This window comes from Spermophilus citellus (genome assembly GCF_964194105.1).
Source record: "Spermophilus citellus genome assembly, chromosome: 4".
Lineage (NCBI taxonomy): Eukaryota > Metazoa > Chordata > Mammalia > Rodentia > Sciuridae > Spermophilus > Spermophilus citellus.
Genome location: NC_138185.1, coordinates 124283748 through 124303579, shown reverse-complemented (window position 1 = coordinate 124303579; position 19832 = coordinate 124283748). Strand labels below are relative to the sequence as shown.

The following is a 19832-nucleotide window of genomic DNA, read 5'->3' as shown; positions in this document are numbered from 1 at the left end:
AGGTGCTAAGTTTTATATTTTTATTGATGATTGAGAAAAGAGGATAAAACTCACCACAGGAAGTGTAGGCTGTTCCTCAAAAGTATAGGCTTGTAAGCTGCCTCTTCTGCTGGAATGATTCTTGTTAAAACAAACAAACAGAATAATAATACCTTTAGATTTGTCTTTAATGGCAGATAAAGTAGGGAGGGTGAGCAGGACGGGGCAGAGAAAAGAATGCTGTTGAGATGAGGGTGAAGGGCCATGTCTCCTATTCCCATCTCCCTCTTCTCCCCCAGGGCTGGATACCCTCCTTGGTACCTGCTCTTGAATGTCTGACCCCTTCAGCATGTCCACAACTGGACTTGGATTTTTCCCCTCTGTGCCCACTCCAACCTGTTCCTTCTCTCATATTCCTCATTTCAGTTGCAGTCCCTAGATCCTATCCAGTTTCTTTCTCATTAGTTCTCAAACACTTTCTCCTTGTTATAATTGAGAAAGAGAAAAGTAGCCCCTGACATCTAAGGCCTGGCCTGGCACTCACAGGCAGGATCCTGAGTGTGTTCAGGTAACTCTTTAATTATGTCTGAATGCAGACAAAATGTGCATATTGTCCAAGCCACAAAACACTAAAGATCTCCCCATCCCTGCTAAAATGAGTGACAGCTCTTCTTTGCCAACCACTACTTTAGCCTCACTACAGATAAGATTTGGGATACACAAAGACTTTCCCCTGCTCCCTGACCACATCCAAAGGAGAGCAAAACCCTCTTCAAAATCACCTAACATGAGCCTGAATCCTTTAACTCTTTCAAACGTCCTCTTACCAAGACACCAATGGAGTGTGTTCTTTCTTGTTGAGATAAATAATAAACCTAAATTGTTCGAATAAAATATGCTCCAGGTGGTTTCTGGAGGGCACTTATTTAATGGACATTAAGATTCAGTGACCATGTGGATTGCCCATGACTTTGCTCTATACTATTAGTGGGGATATTTGAAAAAACAACCATGTGGTAAAGTCCCAAGTCCCCTAAAACATTATTCCATGCCACTTCAGACAAAATTTTATATAAAAGTTGTTGAATGGAAGAATATTTATAAAATAAAATCCTGAGGCCATAACAGAATCAAAGAGCATCTTACTGAGCAGGACGCTGTCGGGCTGGTGGCTGAATTTGCACAAAGAGTGAGTCTGGCGTTCAATCCTTCTGCAAGGTGAGTCTGAACATCCAAGTTGCTTGCTAGTGGAGGTGCTGGGAAGGCCTGACTGCTATATGTGGCAGCTTCGTCTTCTCTTATAATTTCCCAGTTCTAAAATGAACAGAATCAGCTTGAGCCATACATACTTTATTTTTATTTTTTTAAAATATTTATTTATTTTTAGTTTTTGGCGGACACAACATCTTTGTTTGTATGTGGTGCTGTGGATCGAACCCGGGCCGCACGCATGCCAGGCGAGCGCTACTGTTTGAGCCACATCCCCAGCCTTTGAGCCATACATACTTTAATCTACTGCTATGACATGTGCCCATCAGTGAGAACAAGAGAACTATACCTCGGAAGAATCCCGGTTGTCAACACTCTCCGTTTCCTCGGAGATCTGCCTCCTGGTGGTAAAGGCACGCTGTGCTTGCAGTTGAATGTTACCATTCTCAGCATCTGTGAGGTCATCCCTGTATTGGAAGTGGAAAAAGCCATTACTTGTGTCTTAAGATAATTAAAATGACAGCCAAAAATCCTATGATCATTTAAACACTTATAGTAGATCAGAATTTACTGGTTTTAGCCAAAGGCTATTTCAACATGTACAAATTGTGGGCACACTTACACCTTCAGAGTACCTTATAGAGTTAAAAGTTTTTGTGGGGATGGGGTTGGGGCTTAGTGGTAGAGCACTTGCCTAGCATGCGTGAGGCACTGGGTTCGATTCTCAGATACAAATAAATAAATGAAAATAAAGGTCCACCAACAACTAGGAAAAAAAAACTTGTGAAAATGTGTAATAACTGACATGTTAGTTTAGACCTAGGAGAATGTCTGACATTCAGGCACTCAAAAAAATTTGTAGAATGCATATCAGAGAATTTTATAATTTCATAATGTTATTATTTTCCCATGTTATTACATGAGTATATCTAAAATAACTCTACAGTTACATATACATCTTCATGAAACAAACACTTCATTTGATAAAATTGGTCTTAGGAACAGAGTTCCCCATGCACAAATGTAGACGGCAGAATGAAAGACAATGAAAGGACTTTATAATTCAATGCTTAATAAATTAGGGATTAAATAGTATCTATATTTTTTATCATACATAGACATAGGCCTGGTCTGAAAAAGGACAATAGTAAAGGCTTATCTGAGTTTAGTAAAGGTATAATCTTAGTCATTTATATTAGTCCAGTTATTTGCATGTAATATAACCAGACTATCAGGTCAAGAATTTTGTGCCAGGGCTGAGGATTTGGCTCAAGCGGTAGCGCGCTCGCCTGGCATGCGTGCGGCCCGGGTTTGATCCTCAGCACCACATACAGACAAAGATGTTGTATCCGCCAAATACTAAAAATAAAATAAAATAAACATTAAAATTCTCTCTCTCTCTCCCTCTCTCTCACTCTTTCTTTAAAAAAAAAAAAAAAGAATTTTGTGCCATGTGCAGTTGTACATATCCATTAACCCCAGCTACTTGGGAGGCAGGAGGATCACAAGTTTGCGTCTGGCTTGTGAAACTTGGTGAGACCTTGTCTCAAAGTAAAAAGTAAAAAGGACCACAGGGCTGGGGTTGTAGCTCAGTTGTAGAGCTCTTGCCTAGCATGTGTGAGGCACTGGGTTCAATTCTCAGCACCATAAATAAATAAATAAAATAAAGGTTTATTGACAACTAAAAAAAATATTTTAAAAACTGTTTAAAAAAAAAAGCCAGGTGTGGTGGCGCATGCCTGTAACCCCAAGGGCTTAGGAGGCTAACGCAGGAGGATTTTGAGTTCAAAGCCAGCCTCAGCAAGGGCGAGGTGCTAAGCAATTCAGTGAGATCCTGTTTTTAAATAAAATACAAAATAAGGCTGGGGATGTGGCTCAGTGGCCAAATGCCCTTGAATTCAATCCCTGATAGCCCCAAAAAGAAATAAATAAAAAGGGCTAGGGGTGTAGCTCAGCGGTAGAGTACCCCTGATTTAGATCCCCAGTACCAAAAAAAGAAAAAAGAAAAAAATTGTTCAAATATTTAATAACAAAATTATTATAAATTTATTTAATGTCTTATAAGCCCAGGACAGTAAGAAGACAAGTTATTTTTTATTGGTTCATAATATGCATAATGTTAGGATTCATTTTGATATAATTATATAAGCATGAAATATAATTTGCTCCAATTTAGTCCCCAGTACTTACCCTGACCCTCCCGCTTCTCCCTCTCCCTGTTTCCTTTCCCCTACTCTATTGATCTATTTATTTATATTAAAAAAATCAGTGTACATAATGGTAAGATATACATAATGGTGAGTTTCACTGTAGTATATTCATATGTGTATTTTGGAAAGTTGGTTCAAGTTCAGTCCACTGTTTTTCTTTTATCCTGTCATCCTTTCTCCCTCCTCCTCAATCCCCTTTCTCTATTCCCTTGATCATTCTGTTTTTGATGGAATTACAGCTCCCCTCTAGCCCCTGTCCCCCCACCCTCATTTTAGACTAGTTTCTGCATATAAGAGAAAACATTTGACTTTTGACTTTTGGGGTCTGGCATATTTTACTTAGCATCAGAGTCTCCAGTTCTGTCCATTTACCAGCAAATGACATAATTTCATTATTCTTTATGGATTTATATTCCATTGTGTATATATGCCACATTTTCTTTATCCATTCATCCATTGAAGGTTGGTTCCATAGTCTGGCTATTGTGAATTGTGTTACTATAAATATTGATGTAGCTGCATCATGGTAGTAGGCTGATTTTAGATCTTTTGGATATACACCAAGGAGTGGGTGAACTGGGTATATGGTGGTTTCATTCCTGTTTTCTGAGGAATCTCCATATTGCCTTAAAAAATCAATAAGTGGGATTGCATCAAATTAAAAAGCTTCTGCATGGCAAAGGAAACAAGTGTATGAAGAAAGAGTCTATAGAATGGGATAAAGTCTTTGCCACCTGCTTCTCAGGGAATTCATATCTAGAATATATAAAGAACTCAAAAAATTTAATACCCTCAAAACAAATAACCCAATTAATAAATGGGCAAAAGAACTAACAGTCACTTCTCATGAGTACAAACACAAATGGCCAATAAATATATTTAAAAATGTCCAACATCTCTAGCAATTAGGGAAATGCAAATCAAAACCACATTGAGATTTCACCTCACTTCAGTCAGAATGGCAATTACCAAGAATACAAATAAATAATAAGTGTTGGTGAGGAGATGGGAAAAAAAGATACACTTATACATTGTTGGTGGGACTGCAAATTACTGCAACCACTCTGGAAGGCAGTTGCAGAATTAATTTCTAGTCTAATTCCTAGATCTTTAATCCACTTTTGTGCAGGGTGAGATATAGGATACAGCTTCATTCTTCAACATAAGAATATTCAGTTTTCCCAGCACCATTTGTTAAAAAGACTGTCTTTTCTCCAATGTATGTTTTTGCCACCTTTTTCTAGTATCAGATTACTATATTTATGTGGGTTTGTCTCTGTGTCTTCTATTCCATAGGTCTTTGTGCACATTTTGGTGCCAGTACCTTGATGTTTTGGTTACTATAGATCTGTATTATAATTTCAGGTCTGGTATTGTGATGCCTCCAGCATCGCTTTTTTTAAAAAATTTTAATTGTAAATGGACATAATGCCTTTATTTATTTTTATATGGTACTAAGGATTGAACCCAGTGCCCCACACATGCCACTTAGCTACAACCCCAGTCCCAGCATTGCTCTTTTTGCTTGGGATTACATTCTAGGTCTCTTATTTTTCCAAATGAATTTCAGTACTGCGTTTTATAGTTCTGTCATTAGTATTCTTATGGAGATTGCATTGAATCTGTATATTGCTTTTGGTAGTATGGCCATTTTAACAATGTAATTCTTCTTATCCAAGAACATCAGGGTATTTCCATCTTCTTAGGTCTTCTTCAATTTCTTTAGTGTTATACAGTTTTCATTGTACAGGTTCTTCAATTCTAACAAGATTAATTACCATTGTTTTGAGGTTATTATGAATGAGATAGTTTTCCTTATTTCTTTTTCAGCAGATTCATTATTGGAGTATAAGAACACAATTGATTTATGTCGATATTGTATCCTGTTATTTTACTAAATTGTTTATCACCCCTAGAAGTCTTCTGGTGAGGTTTTTTGGATCCTCTAAATACAGGATCATGTCATCAGCAAACAGAGATAATTTGACCTCTTCTTTTCCTATTTGTATTCTTTCCATTTCCTTCAAGAAGACATGTTATTTAAAAAAAAATTATTTAAAAAATTTACATATGTAATAATTGTACACACTATATTTTGGTGGTGACATGTAGTGTTTTGATAAATACATACACTGGGTATAATCAAAGCATAGAATTTAGCATATTCATCACCTCATACATTTATCATTCTTTGTAGTGAGAACATTCAAAATCTCCTCATCTAGATTATTTGAAATATTCTATACAATACTGTTTGTCCCAATCATCCTATGTGCAACAGAACATTCAAACTCATTCTTTCTATGTTAATGGTACTTTGTACCTGTTAACCATTCTTTCCCTAACCCTCCCAACCTCTAGAAGATCAGTTCTTACTGCACGGTAGCTGATAAAAAACATAAGTCTGACAGATGGCTCTAAGAGAATGTTTCAGATTTCTTTCCCATGTTAGATTTTTTTCTAGCTGAAATGACATCAGTCATAGTGAAAGAAATGTGTTTTTGCTCTAGTTGGGCTTGCCATAATACTGAGGCATGGAATAAGGCAATTTTGTGAAATTTTATAGTATCTTTGGTTTTGCAATCTGTATGTCATTTCAGAGATATTGACACCTCTGTGCAATGAATAACCTGAATTACTGATTTACTTTGGAAGGATTTGAGAACAGAAAATATCTATGATAGTGCTTGGGATATATCAGATACAAAATATGAGAATCAAAATTTAGGAGGTTAATGGACAAATAAAAATTTTAAGAATGTGTCAAATAGTAAAAGACTGATGAAAGTCATAATAAGGCGGTATGCAAAGAGAAGTAGAAGGGGATTTAGTAATAAATATTAAGGTTGAGAAGATTTGGAAATGTATACACAATGTGATGATAAACAAAAATGTCACTTTGGAGACATGCATTAGGATATGTCAAAGGTCATTCTGTCCTAGGTCTGTGTTCAGTGGAAGATGTGTATACACTGATCAGACTGGAAGATAAGGTCAATAATAAGACTTTAATTATTGAGTCCTTTATATTGTATAAATCACTTATTTTTTTTAAAAAGGGTACTACAGGGGCTGGAGCTGGAGCTCAGTGATAGAGCACCTGCCTTGCATGTGTGAGGCACTGGGTTCAATCCTCAGCACCACATAAAAACAAACGAAATGGGGGTATTGTGTCCAACTACAACTAAAAATAAATAAATAAACATTCTTTAAAAAAAAAAAGGACTACAGAAAATATCATTTTATTATATTTTAATAACAAACCACAAAATGTTTCCAAGATATTTTAAATCAGTCTCAAAAGATCCTTTGTTGCTATATAATAATTAATAATTTATTATAATTAAAGCTATTGAAATGGTAGTATTTATGATTTAAATAATTCTAAATATTATAAAATCATATATATATGTATATACATACATACATATATATATATATATTTTAGTTATCAATGGATCTTTTATTTTATTTATATGTGGTGTTGTGGATCAAACTCTGGGCCTCCCTCATGCCAGGCAAGCACTCTACCATGGAGCCACTACTCCAGCCCTCAAATCTTTTTCTTTTTCTTTTTTTTTTTTTTTTTAATAGCTGAGAAAGCATTTTTTTAAACCCCTGGGCCATAAAAATCCTAGTCTTCTTCCAGTTTATGGATCCCTAAACCACCATGAATCCATTCAAGATATAACTTCAAAATGAAAGTGGTTAAAATGTATCCAGATTACACATGTGAAAGCCTCTGCACATACTGAGGGGTTGGTCTTTTCCACTGTGTTCTTCTAGATTCATGATTTACATAGTAGGTCCTTCCAAGGACATCCTGCCTCTCTTCCCATCCTGGAGGTAGAGGAGAAGGTTCTTGTTGCTGCTGCAAGTGGCAAGCAGCATCTGGTTGGTCCAAAACAACCCAGCCAGGCTGAAAAACAGAGTGGAAACAATTAGGTGTGTCTGCTCCATTTTTCTAACTTTATCAATTATATGCCAGAGGAAATTTTAAGAGAGTTAGTGTATTCAATTTCAGAAATTATACATAAATGGAATTAGCACATCCTTAACTTTTAAGACCATAATATGAATATTTTATAATAATAATACTTTCTCTGCAAAATAACCACTTCAATTGTTTGAAAATGTTTAAAAAATTTTTCAAAAAAGTTTAAAAACATATCTAATAGAATAAAAGGACAAAACACACCCTTTTAAATAAATAAACATTGATGTAACATTGGAAAGCACTGAGAAACTGAGAAGCATAGTTTAAACTAGTGCAATCTTAGGCTACTCTCTAAATCATAAGCAACTAAATGAAGGTCAGGAAGTGTGGTGCTGGTCATGGTCTCTCCCACAGGGAAAGCACCTTGTTACAATGGAAATCAATATCCAAGATATGAAAAAATCATTAGATAAAGGTCAAATATCTACAGACATGATAGAGAAGGGTGAATGCTTGAGAAATAACTGCTACAGTGAACTGTGTATGGATTGAAAAGTCATTCTGATTCTCGTCTGATTTTTCTGTTTTTCTTTTGGACCAGGAAAAGGGTTTTGGTCAGGAAATAAAGCAGTTAAAGAAAATTAAGTTAAAAAAAAAAAACCTTGGAAATATGTTCACTCTGAAACTTGCAAGAGACAAAATACATACAAAGCCTTAACTAGGGTATAAAAGTAAAGGGTTCATTAAAAAGAGTTATAAGAGCTAATGACAAGTTTTCATATGAAAAACCTCATAACACAAAAGGCAGCACATAAAGGTTTATTAAACACCAATGGGGTTAGGAAAGCATTTAAGATTGAAAAAAGAAAACAAGAAACTTTAAAATGCTCCTAAAAGGACACAAAAGACCTAAATGAATGAAAAGACATAGTTAATCTGTAAGTTTGCCAAAATTCTGGTAAAACTACATTACATATTAAAAAAAAATAACAAGACAACCAATTCACAAATTCAAATAGAAACATGAACAAGGAAGAAAAACCAGCATCATTCTGAAAAAGAAGAGCAGTGAGTGGAGATGAGCCCTGCTAGGGAAAATGTTATGCACTATAATGGCTGTGTGGTACTGGTGTGTGCAGATGGCTCAAGAGAATGGATCAGAAAGCCTGGAAAGAAACCCAAACTTATAAGAACTTAGCATATGACAAAGACATTACAAATCTTTGAGAAAATAGGCAGGCTGCTTTGAAAATTGGTACTTATTTGAATAAAAAACCTAATTTGGATCCATACCTCACACCTTAATGAGGTTAAGTTACAGAGTAGCTGGGCATGATGGTGTGTACCTGCAGCCCCAAGCACTCAGGAGGCTGGGTAGTAGGACTGCTTGAGTCCAGGAGTTTGCTTGGGCAACACAGCAAGGTAAATGAAATGAAATGAAATTTCTTGAGTCTTGCTATGTTGCCCAGGCTGGCCTTGAACTCCTTAAATGATCCTCCTGCCTAGGCCTCCTGAGCAGTTGTGACTACAGGTGTGCACCAGCCCAGCTCAGATGGAGTAACATGTTAGACATGACATCAAACCAAGAAGGAATAAAAAGAGATTATCTATAAATTTGGCTATAAAACCCCTAAAGATGTACATGGCAAAAAAAAAAAAAAAACCTACCAAATCAAGGTAAAAATAAATACAAATCAGAAAACATTTTAGTACTAAGGTAATAGTCAAAGAATAAGTTCTTTAACATATGCACAGTTTATGTTGTAGGCACTGGAGATCCAGTTTTTCACAGTGGTGAAAAATTGTTGTGTGCTAGGCAGATGAGGGCTTAGAAGAAGGGAGAGAATTTTTCTACCTTGGAAGACTGAACCTGAAAATGAGGTCAAGGAGAAGAGCTGGGAAGGAAAGGAGTAATTTTTGGCAGCAGGAAGAAAAAGGGGTTTCTGCAGGATGGTTGATCTATTCTGTCTACTGGGTGGGAGGATTATGGACTGAGGGGTAAGGAGAGAAGACAGAAAGAATAATTTTGGGAAAAGGAATCTGGTTGGAAAACAAAATTTACTCTGTTTCTTTCTCTTTTCTATTTAATTTTTTATTTTATTTCTTCTCTGGGAACTGATAAGTCTTTAGTTTTTTTTCTTTTTGTTGCCCAAATTCCATTTTCTTTCTCCCCTCCAAACTCTTACTTTGTCATTTCATCTGTATTTATCTTCCTTTTCACTCTCTTTTCCCTTACATGATGAGGATATAGGATATATTAGTCTTGTGAATACAGAATTCTATTTTAATACTCTGGTCTTCATTTCAAAGATACGTGAGCTGTTAGGCACAGTGGTGCATGACTATAATCCCAGCAATTAGGAAGGTTGAGGCAGAGGGTCACAAGTTGCAGGAAAGCCTCAGAAACTTAGCAAGATCCTAAGAAACTTAATGAGACCCTGTCTCAAAAACAAACAAACAAACAACAACAACAACAAATGGTCTACACTGGGTGGTGCATGCCTGTAATCCCAGCAACTTGGGAGACTTGTGGTAAGAGGATTGCAAGTTCAAAGCCAGCCTCAGCAAAAGTGAGGTGGTAAGCAACTCAGTGAGACCCTGTCTCTAAACAAAATAGAAAATAGGGCTGGGGAATTCAGGGGCTCTCAACCACTGAGCCACATTCCTGGTACCATCCGCCCCCCTCCCAAAAAAAAGTGTAGGGATGTGGCCCAACGGCAAAGCATCCCAGGATTCAATACCCAGTTTAAACAACAACAACAAAAAAGGCATGTGAGTTGTATTATATTTCATTCTTCTGAAAGAAAGGTTATCAAGATTTTTTTGTTGAATGTAGTCAATTATTAACTTTCCTTTAAGATTACATTTATTAATAAAAGGGATCTTACTACTGCTGAAAATAATCATAAAAACATTCAAAATTAGGAAAACAATACCAAAAGAATATTTCTTTAAAAGCTGTGATTTCTTTGTTTCAATACACACACACATGAGCATGCACGTACACAGCTAAGATTTCTCAGATCTACTTTATATTATAGTAAATTCAAGAAGAAAATGAAAAAAAATTGAGTAGGGCCTTTAAAAAATCTATTTCAAGTTTGAGGAAGTATAGTTGTACATTCAAAAACCATTTACAATGACTGAGATTTTATTTTCTAGATAGAATGCCTCTCTATTAAACATGTATTATCGTCTATTCTCCATAAACTAATTTTCTAAGAATCAATGAACTTTACTTAATTAGAGCCTCAAGGCTATATGCAATTGCCTAAAATTTAGCAGAGTCAAAGCGGGTCAAAAAGAAAGCATTCAGAGACAGACAAAAGTTCTACATCAATCTTCTTAAAATATAACTAACTCTTAAATTGCACAAAGAGTACAAATCAAATGTTAATTACCCCTTACACTCATGCTTTACTAAGGATTACAAACTGCCTTAAGAGAGAGCCACTTTTCAAAATTTCAATTGTTGTCTTCAAATAGTAGAATTTCATATATCCAGTCACAAACTAGATTTCAAAGAACTAGGCAAGACTTCTCTGGACACTAGCTACACAGAAGATAAATAAGCACAGATTCATGTGTTTGAATTCCTAGGGGTTTTCATAAATAAACTACATGCTCACACCTCCTGAATTACAAGGTGCCTTCTGAGGGAATTCAAACACTGAGACATGAGACCACAAGATGAAACAGAACAGAACTGTGAACAGGGTACCTATATGATATGTGTGTGTGGGCAAAACTTGGAATAGGTTACTAAATAATGAAATGTTATTAATCTTTTTAAGTTACTAAATAATTTTCTTTATTTACAGCAGACATCCTCTATTTCAAACAGAATTCCATCATGCAAGATTCCCTGGGTACCCAAATGGCAGGTAGACAAATGTCTAACCAACAAATACCTTGAAAACTTTAAAAATAATTGTTCTATGAAAAATCAGAGAAAAATGGGAAAAATATATCAAATAAATGAATATAGACTTGAGAAAATAACAAATTTTTTGATCACCAAACTAGGGATTTGATTTATGATGTAAAGAAAAAAAATTTCTCTCCTTCTATAATTATACATTCCCCCTGAAAAGAAAATCTCATGACTGCATTCAAAATATTCCCAGAAAAAGTTATTGCAAATTCATTGCCTACTCAAGAGCACATGAGGTAGAGCCCAGCCCTTGGGGAGGCTCCTCTGCTTCACAGTTCTTACAGAGACCAAAGCAGAACCTCATACAAAGAGGTGACAACTGAGGAAGGAAAAAGAAACTTCTGAAGCAATTTACCATGTGTTTTCTGTATATGTTGAATGAATGATGTCACCTTTTGATGGATTGTGCCTTTCAAACGGACCTGAAGGAGCAGGTGTTTTTTGGTCCTCTTTTCAAATCATGAATTTTTCTACTGAAAGAAACTCTAGGGGTTAGCTGGTATAACTCTGTGAATGAGGAACCCAAGAGTCAGAGAAGGTCAGCTCCTCATAGGATCATGAGGCTGATTAGTGGCAGAGCTTGCCAGTGGGGTTCCCGTCTCCAAATCCCCTTCTATTCCAAATACATATTCTGCATCTCTTCACTAGCCCCAGAGGCATGTAGCTCTATCCACATTCTTGACTTGGACTTTCCTTTCATCCATGAAAACAGTTAAATTCCACTTGCCTCAAATAAACATACCTTTTTATTATCTCACTGATTTCTTCCCCGACTCTACTTCCCTCATGATGTCCCCCACCATAATAAGAAAAGTAACAGGAATTACATGTCTTTCATAAAAGAGTTCCTTATTAGCTAAGAGTCTTTAAAAAATGTGCATATGTTTAACTTACAAATACTAAATTATGTTCTTAAAGGAGAATATGTCATGGTTTTAGAAAACTGAAAAACTAGAAAGTTCGTGACAGCTACAGTAAATGTTTTTCATTTATAAACATTGTATTCTCTACTCCCTAACCTTTAAGAAGACTATTGATAATAGCTATTCATTCTACTGAAGTATCCTTAGAAGAAAGAAATTGTTAATGAATGCTTAGGTGAAATAAATAATCCAGGTAAATAATGGTAATTGCACACATTAATTTCATTGAATAAATATTTTTCTTTAGGGTATATTAAAATAAGAAATCAGATATATATTTATATGTATTTAGTTTAACCAAATATTTATAAAATCTCACCTCTAATTCCTCAGCCTGTTCTGCATTATCTTCTTCTGAGCCACTGGTTTTAGGTAGATAAGTCATTTTTAATCTCAGATAACCTTTAACTCTTGACTTGTGACTGTAGAAAAGAAAAGAAGTATTCACAAAACTTTAACACTAAGGAAAAAAGCATTCATTTAATGAATCTATTGAATACCTACTGGCTATTAGGGGATTTACCAGAGGATATTCAAAGGCAAGTTCTAATGCAGGAGATATCTAGGAAAGGAAGAGATGGTGGAAAAAAGGAAACACACAAACGAATAACTGTTATGTTATAAAAGATGCTAAGGAGGTTTAAGTGGAGGAGTAGAGAGAAGTTCAGAGTGAAATTGGCATTTCAGTTGAGGCTGAAAGATTGGGAAGAATTTTATATATATATCAGGGATTAAACTCAGGGATGCTTAACCACCAGGCCACATCCCCAGGAATTTAAAAAAATATTTTATTAGAGACAGGGTCTTGCTGAGTTGCTTGGGGCCTTGCTAAGTTGCTGAGTGCGAAGGATTTTGATTTGGGGCAGTGGAGGCAATGGCCTCTGGAATGGAGAGAAGGATCAAGAACCAGGAAATAGATGGGAAACCTGGGCTAAAATTCAGGAAAAGGCAGTAACTGAACTTGGCTGGATTACAGGATACAAAAAGAGTGTGGGAGGCAGGAATGGTCCAGATGATAAGGTCATGCAATATAAGAGAACTTTAGGCTTTATTTTGCACATATTGGGAAGTTTTGAATGTGAGACTTAACACTATCTAGTCTCACAATTCTAGTATGCTAAGATTTACTTAAGAAAACCTTGTCAGTCTTTGCTTTCTATACAGTTTATATATATATATATATATATATATATATATATATATATATATATACACACACATATTTATATATTTATACACACACATATATTTGGTGATTTTCACAGGTATCAGTTATGTAACAAATTATCCTGTTTTTCTAGATAAGAGTCCAAATTCTTTATTCCATCTTTGAGAGATTATATACCCTCTCCCTCCAGTCCTGTGTCTCTCCTAATCTTTTTAGTTGTTCTCTGAACACTTCTTATGGATTTGGTAAATTAAGTGTTCTTCTGTGAAGTGCTCAGTAAAATTTCTTACTCTTCTTCCTAAGGCCACCAACATGGCTTGTGCATTTACAGTTAAGGGGGGTGTGGACACTCTGACTTGCTGCTATAAATGATGGATAAAGAAAATGTACTTAGATAATGTTTTGTTGAAAAACTTCTCTATAATTGTGCTTCATGTGTTTCCAACCAAAAAATAAAACCAAACCATGAATTTGACTTACCAAACAAATGATAAGGACTCAAACAAATGTAGGACATTTTCTATTTGAATAAATTTCTTCTGGTCTTGCAATCATATCCAATATATACAGAAGATATGATTTTGTTTAAAGAAAAAAATACTAGAAAACATCTGACACATTGAAAAGTAGGCAACTAGGGCAATCAAACAAGAAGAACTTTCAAATAAGTTACAACTGGTCCCAAAATTAGAGGAAGAGATTTACATTCTATACTTCTATAGAAATTAAATATGTGACTTACAGAGTAAAAATCAGCAGTATTAGAGCACTCTCTCTTATTTTAATATTTATATTATGAAAAGTAATTTAACCATTTCAAATGCAAACTTTTACTATGTTTCAATAAAGCATTTTTTTCAAATGCATTTTCTAGTTTAAAAAACAAGCTAACTACTGTTGTTTTCACAGATGTCCTTTATCTCGTGTACTTTGACCTTTTTGACAGTAAATCCACACACATGTTTTAACTGGGTTTTCTTGAGTATGTGGTACAGAAGATCAAAAGGGGGTTTATTTACAGCATAAAATTTAAAATTTTGACAAAAATCAAGCAATTCAGCTTAGAAAAATGGAATTAAGAATATGCTATTTTAAATTTGTGTTCATTCATGCTATTTTTCCCTAAATACTTGAGTCTTCTAAAATACTTTTTAAAAATTAACCTAAGCAAAATATAGTTTTTTTCCTGAAACTGGCTTTGTGCATGCTTTTAAAACATAGTATGACAAAAATTACATGTGCTGTAAGATATAAAATATAATAAAATGCCAAATTTCAGCCTTCAAGTCAGAAAAATATTAGAACAAATATTTCCCAAAGGGATGTGATTACTTTTCTATATCTTCAAAAAATTTTGTAATGTGCATATAATACTTTTAAATCAGAAATGATAATAATGCTTTCAATACTATTAATATAAAATTATAAGGGTTTAAATCCTAAATTTTCAAAAAGTCCACTGTAAGGTTTTTTTTTTTTTCAGTTTGTTTAGATTTTTTTTTTCTTTTCTTTTTTTTTTATTGGTTGTTCACAAAATTACAAAGCTCTTGACATATCATATTTCATACATTAGATTGAAGTGGGTTATGAACCCCCAATTTTACCCCAAATGCAGATTGCAGAATCACGTCGGTTACACATCCACAATTTTACATAATGCCCTATTAGTAATTGTCACTGTAAGGTTTAACAGGGATTAAAAAAAAAAAAAAACAACTTATGCTATAAATCTATATTTACTGACCTTCTTGGGTGAAGAACAAAGTCCTTAAATGTGTATGGTCTCTCCATTCTTGGATTTTCTGTCTAGAATAAAACAGTTAGTTTTCAAGATATATCTATAACACAAAAATACTATGTACTTTTCAAGAAAATTCATGAAGTGTGACCTCAGGCATAGTTAAGAGCGAGAAAAAGTAGTTTTTGTTTATTAAACGGTTACAATTGTAATTTGACAGTGTTTTCACCTTCCTGCATGATGGGAATTACAGCCAGCATCACAACTCAGCCTAACACTGGCTGGGCAGGTGGGCTACGGAGCCCAAAGCAGAGCAGAAGAGGAGTAGTGGGGCAGCATGACAGAGTGGTTGGAAGGCAGGCACCCAGTAGGAATAGGGAATGGGTACTATGTCAGCAGGTTGACTTGGCTAGATCACAGAGACAATTCCAGAACTAAAGAATAAACAGCCTGGAAAGTCAGACTGGATTAAATACACTATTGAAAGATATGATCTCTAAAAGTTGTCAAAAGCCAATATCTATCTCAAATAATTGACAGAGTAAAGAATTTGTTTTCTCCCTTTGTTTTCATTACCCTTGCCTACTCTCCTGTTTGCATCGTTAACTACACCCCCCCCCCCCGCCCCATCTCAAAACTCCTTTTAAGTTCTCATAGATCATTTCATTTGGTTCTTTTGCATTTTCCTCTTGTCTGTCTTCTCTCTTTCTTCTTATCCACCCATATTAACTAATTTTCAGTTTGGGGCAGTCTCTTCCTGCTCTCTCTCTCTTATTTGGAGAGCTAATTAAGCTCAGATTTTGCTATTACCTGGACAGTGAGAACCTCAATCCTTTCAGTCCCTTTTCCCTACATAGTTTATTTTTATATTTCTTTTTTTTAAATTTTTTTTTTAGTTATAGATGGACACAATATCTTTATTTTATTTTTTTAATATTTATTTTTTTTAGTTTTTGGCGGACATAACATCTTTGTATGTGGTGCTCAGGATGGAACCGGGCCGCACACATGCCTGGCGAGCACACTACCGCTTGAACCACATCCCCAGCCCCAATACTTTATTTTTATTTTTTTATGCGGTGCTGAGGATTGAACCCAGAGCCTCATGCGTGCAAAGCGAGCACTCTACCACTGAGCCACAACCCCAGTCCTATTTTTATATTTCTATTAGCAGTCCAATTTAAACTTTACGTTTCCTGTTTTCTACTGAAATTCACCATGTCCAATAACAAATTCCTTGTATTTCAAAATAAAACGACTGTTTCTCCTCTCTTTTCTATTCTAGATACTATTCTTTTTTTTTTTTTTTTATGTTGCAATGAAAAGTTACCTTTGGATCATTATATTTCCTACTTGAAAAAAGTCTGGCAAGAGAACAGATACAAACTAAGATAAAAGCATTAACTGATTATACAAACAAAATCCAAATTCTTCATACGGTACTTGATGAATTTTTATCAGTAAACAGTTTTAATTTTCTCAAATAAGACACAAACCCCCAGGTATAAAGGTTTGGAGATTGCTAAGTAGAATCAAGGCTCTAAACCTGTGGTTATGTGCACTTCTGTTCCTCATTTATATGAAAGTCTTGTAGAGGTATTATGGCTTTTATTTAGTTCTACATACTTTTGTTAAGGTTAACTATTTTAGTGTGGATGATGTAACTAACTATTGCTAGATTTTGTTTGAGTGTTTAATGAAGTATAAATTTATTTTATGTAAAAATGCCCTTTGCAACAGAGTGTATTGACTTTTATTAAATCCAGGAACAACATAACATCATAGATGTTTTGAAAAATAGTTGTCCTGCAATTTTGTACTTATATTTCAAGAGGCAGTGGTATGCTTTAGTGATTCTTGATCTCTCCAGGAGAAAGACCTGGTTGTAAACTGGGAGAAAAATTGAATAACATCCTTCTGAACTATGTTTATTAGAATTTTACTTTTAGTATTCACTAATTGTAAAAATACAGAAAATTTTCTAGATACTATTCTTATCTTCTGAGTTCAACCTGTATTCTCTTCATTTTTTGCTTCTCTTCCAACCTCCATATCATATCAGACACTTGGTTTCCTAAATCTGTTTTCTTCCATTGCTATATTCTGAGTCCAGACTCTCAGTGTTTCAGGTTTATATTGTTGTAAAGTATCTTAGTTTCCTTCTGTGAGCCTAGGGCTTTCCCTATTCTAATTATTCCACAGGATATTTCCAAATTGCTTTTCCTTAAACATGATTTCATGATGCCAATAAACTTCAATGGTGCTCTACTTCTAATTAGGATTCATATAAGGAAATACTAAAAAGAAAATTGAAATGGAAATTTGAGATAAATTTTCAGAAAATAATACACTCAAGAAATAAAAGAAGTTTATACTTTATAAATAAAACAGTCACATTAATTATAACATTACCTGTTATATATTGTGTATATTATAAGTATTTATTAAATTAAAAATAATAAACACAAAACCCCAAATCATGGATACCTATACTAACCGGCAATGGATAAAGAGGAACATCCACTTGACCTAGGAAATCATCTCTTGTCTAGAGAAGAAAGAAAGAAAAAAAAAGATCAGTAATATGTTTAATTCCTTTAGAAAGCTTTGTTGAGATATTGCCACATTCACAGAAAATGTGGTGTTTTTGTTGTTGTTCTAGTTGTTTAATCCTATGTAGCATCAATGGAGAACTGAAAATTAAAAGTTATGAGGTACAACTTCTGGTCATCACAGAACAGCATATATTAAATTAACCCTTCTACAGATAATTATATGCTCAAACAAAAACAACTATTTGAAATCATGATAGAATGACCTAAAACAAGCAGAAACTTGGGTGGCAGGGGTGGGAATGGAATGTCAATCCTTCAAAGAAGAAACTGCAGTAGGCAGACTTCATATTTATATTGCTTGTCACCTGGTAGAACTTCACAGTCCATATGGTGTGAAGTGCTTAGAACTTAAGCAGAAATCTACAATGTTACTGGTTTGAGGAGTCAGAAGAACAAGTTTGGGGTTAACAGCTAAACTGGAAGTGAGAAAAATAATCCCAGGAAAGAAGAAGTCACAAGAGCCCTTCATATCTATGTATAAACTGTACCCAAATCCCTAGTTTATTCCTGAACCACACAAGTGAAAGGTAACAGCTGCAAGGCTGAAAGGACTGAACACAGGTTTTAGTCAACGTCCACATTTGGAGTTCAGCTAAGTTAATTTGCTAGAACAAAAATCTTGTCTTCAGGGAAAGATAACAAAATTCACCATCTTTATTATATATCGTCCAGTATATAATAAAAAAAGTGGCAATATCTCAAGTAGAGGAATACGACCTAGTATCAAGAGAAAAAGTAATCAATAGAAATCAACCACAAGATGACTCAGATCTTGGCATGAGCAGACAGACAAATTAAATCAGCTATTATAAGGATATTAAGGACTTAAAAGGAAAATGAGGTCATAATGAATGAACAGATACACAATCTAATAAAACAAAGTGAAAACTATTAAAATGAAGAAATGTATATTTTAGTACTGAAAACTACATACATGAAATAAAAAAACAGTAGATAGGCTTAACATATAATAAAAGATGAAAGAGGAAAAGTTCCATGAACTTAAAGATGTATCAAAAAAAAAAAACACCCAAAATGGAAAATAAAGAGGATTTATGAAAAAAATTTAAAATAGTGTAATGTGTATGTAACTGGAATCCTAGAAAAAGGGCAGTGGCAAGGAGGAGTAAGACATAAAAATATTCTTTAAAAAAAGGAAAGAAAGAAAACAGGCAACATTTTCCCATATTTGAAAAAACCCAAGTTTAGATATTTAAGAAACTCAATGAACTGAAGTAGTATAAATATAAGAAAACATGAATAGGTACATTGTTATTAAATGCTGAAGGATAAAGAGAAAATCTTGGAAGTAGCCAGATAAAAATAACACATTATATACAGGGGAACAATAAGTGATGGATAACTCCTCATCCAAAACAATGGAAGCCAGAAGACAATAGATTGACATCTATTAAGTGCTGAAACTTAAAAAAAGATACCTACAATTCTGTATCTAAAAAAATATTTTTTTAAAAAATGAAAAGAATATAAAGAGACTTTTGTCATGAGCAGAACATGCTAGACGAATTTTCTTAGGTGGAAAATAAATGGCACCAGACAGAAATTCAGATCTAAAGGGAGAAATGTAAATTTAAAACAGCAACAACAACAATCTTCTCAATCTCTTAAAGAACAAATTGTTATTTACAGAAAACCTATTTCACATATTGTGGGTTTAAAATATACCTATATGTAATACAAATGACAACACTATACAAAATATAGGTGGATAAACTGATCTATATTTTTGTAAGATCATCTTAAATTTTATATTAAGTAGTATGATTTAGGTAAGTTAATCATTAATTGATTACAGCGCTAAAGAGTCAAAGGAAGAAATGAAATATAATAAGTACCTGATTAACCCAAAATAAGACAGGAAAAAGGAAACTAAAATAAAAACAAATTAAATATTTTTCATTTTGAAATAATTTCAGATTTATATAAAGTTGCAAAAATAATGCTAAGAATTTCCATATGCTTTTTACCCAGCTTCCCCAAATGTTGGTAGCTTAACCGTGATATAATGGTCAGACCAGAAATACCATTCACTACTCTATAAAACTTATTCAGTTTTCACCAACTGTCCCACTAATTTTAATCCAGAGTCCAATTCAGA

The 19832-nt window shown here is 34.3% G+C and overlaps 1 protein-coding gene across 4 annotated transcripts in view; it reads right to left on the bottom strand.

The window, feature by feature from the left end:
* Positions 1-19832, bottom strand: part of NEDD4 (NEDD4 E3 ubiquitin protein ligase) — a 131347-nt gene that overhangs the window by 26070 nt on the left and 85445 nt on the right. For all 4 annotated transcript variants that reach the window (XM_081290320.1, XM_081290321.1, XM_081290319.1 and 1 more), the window contains 7 exons: positions 17596-17646; positions 15105-15166; positions 12512-12614; positions 7151-7317; positions 1538-1655; positions 1126-1293; positions 55-120 (listed from right to left, as the gene is read on the bottom strand). In XM_081290320.1, coding sequence (XP_081146446.1) covers positions 55-120; positions 1126-1293; positions 1538-1655; positions 7151-7317; positions 12512-12614; positions 15105-15166; positions 17596-17646 — 735 coding nt within the window. The remainder of the gene's footprint in view (positions 1-54; positions 121-1125; positions 1294-1537; positions 1656-7150; positions 7318-12511; positions 12615-15104; positions 15167-17595; positions 17647-19832) is intronic.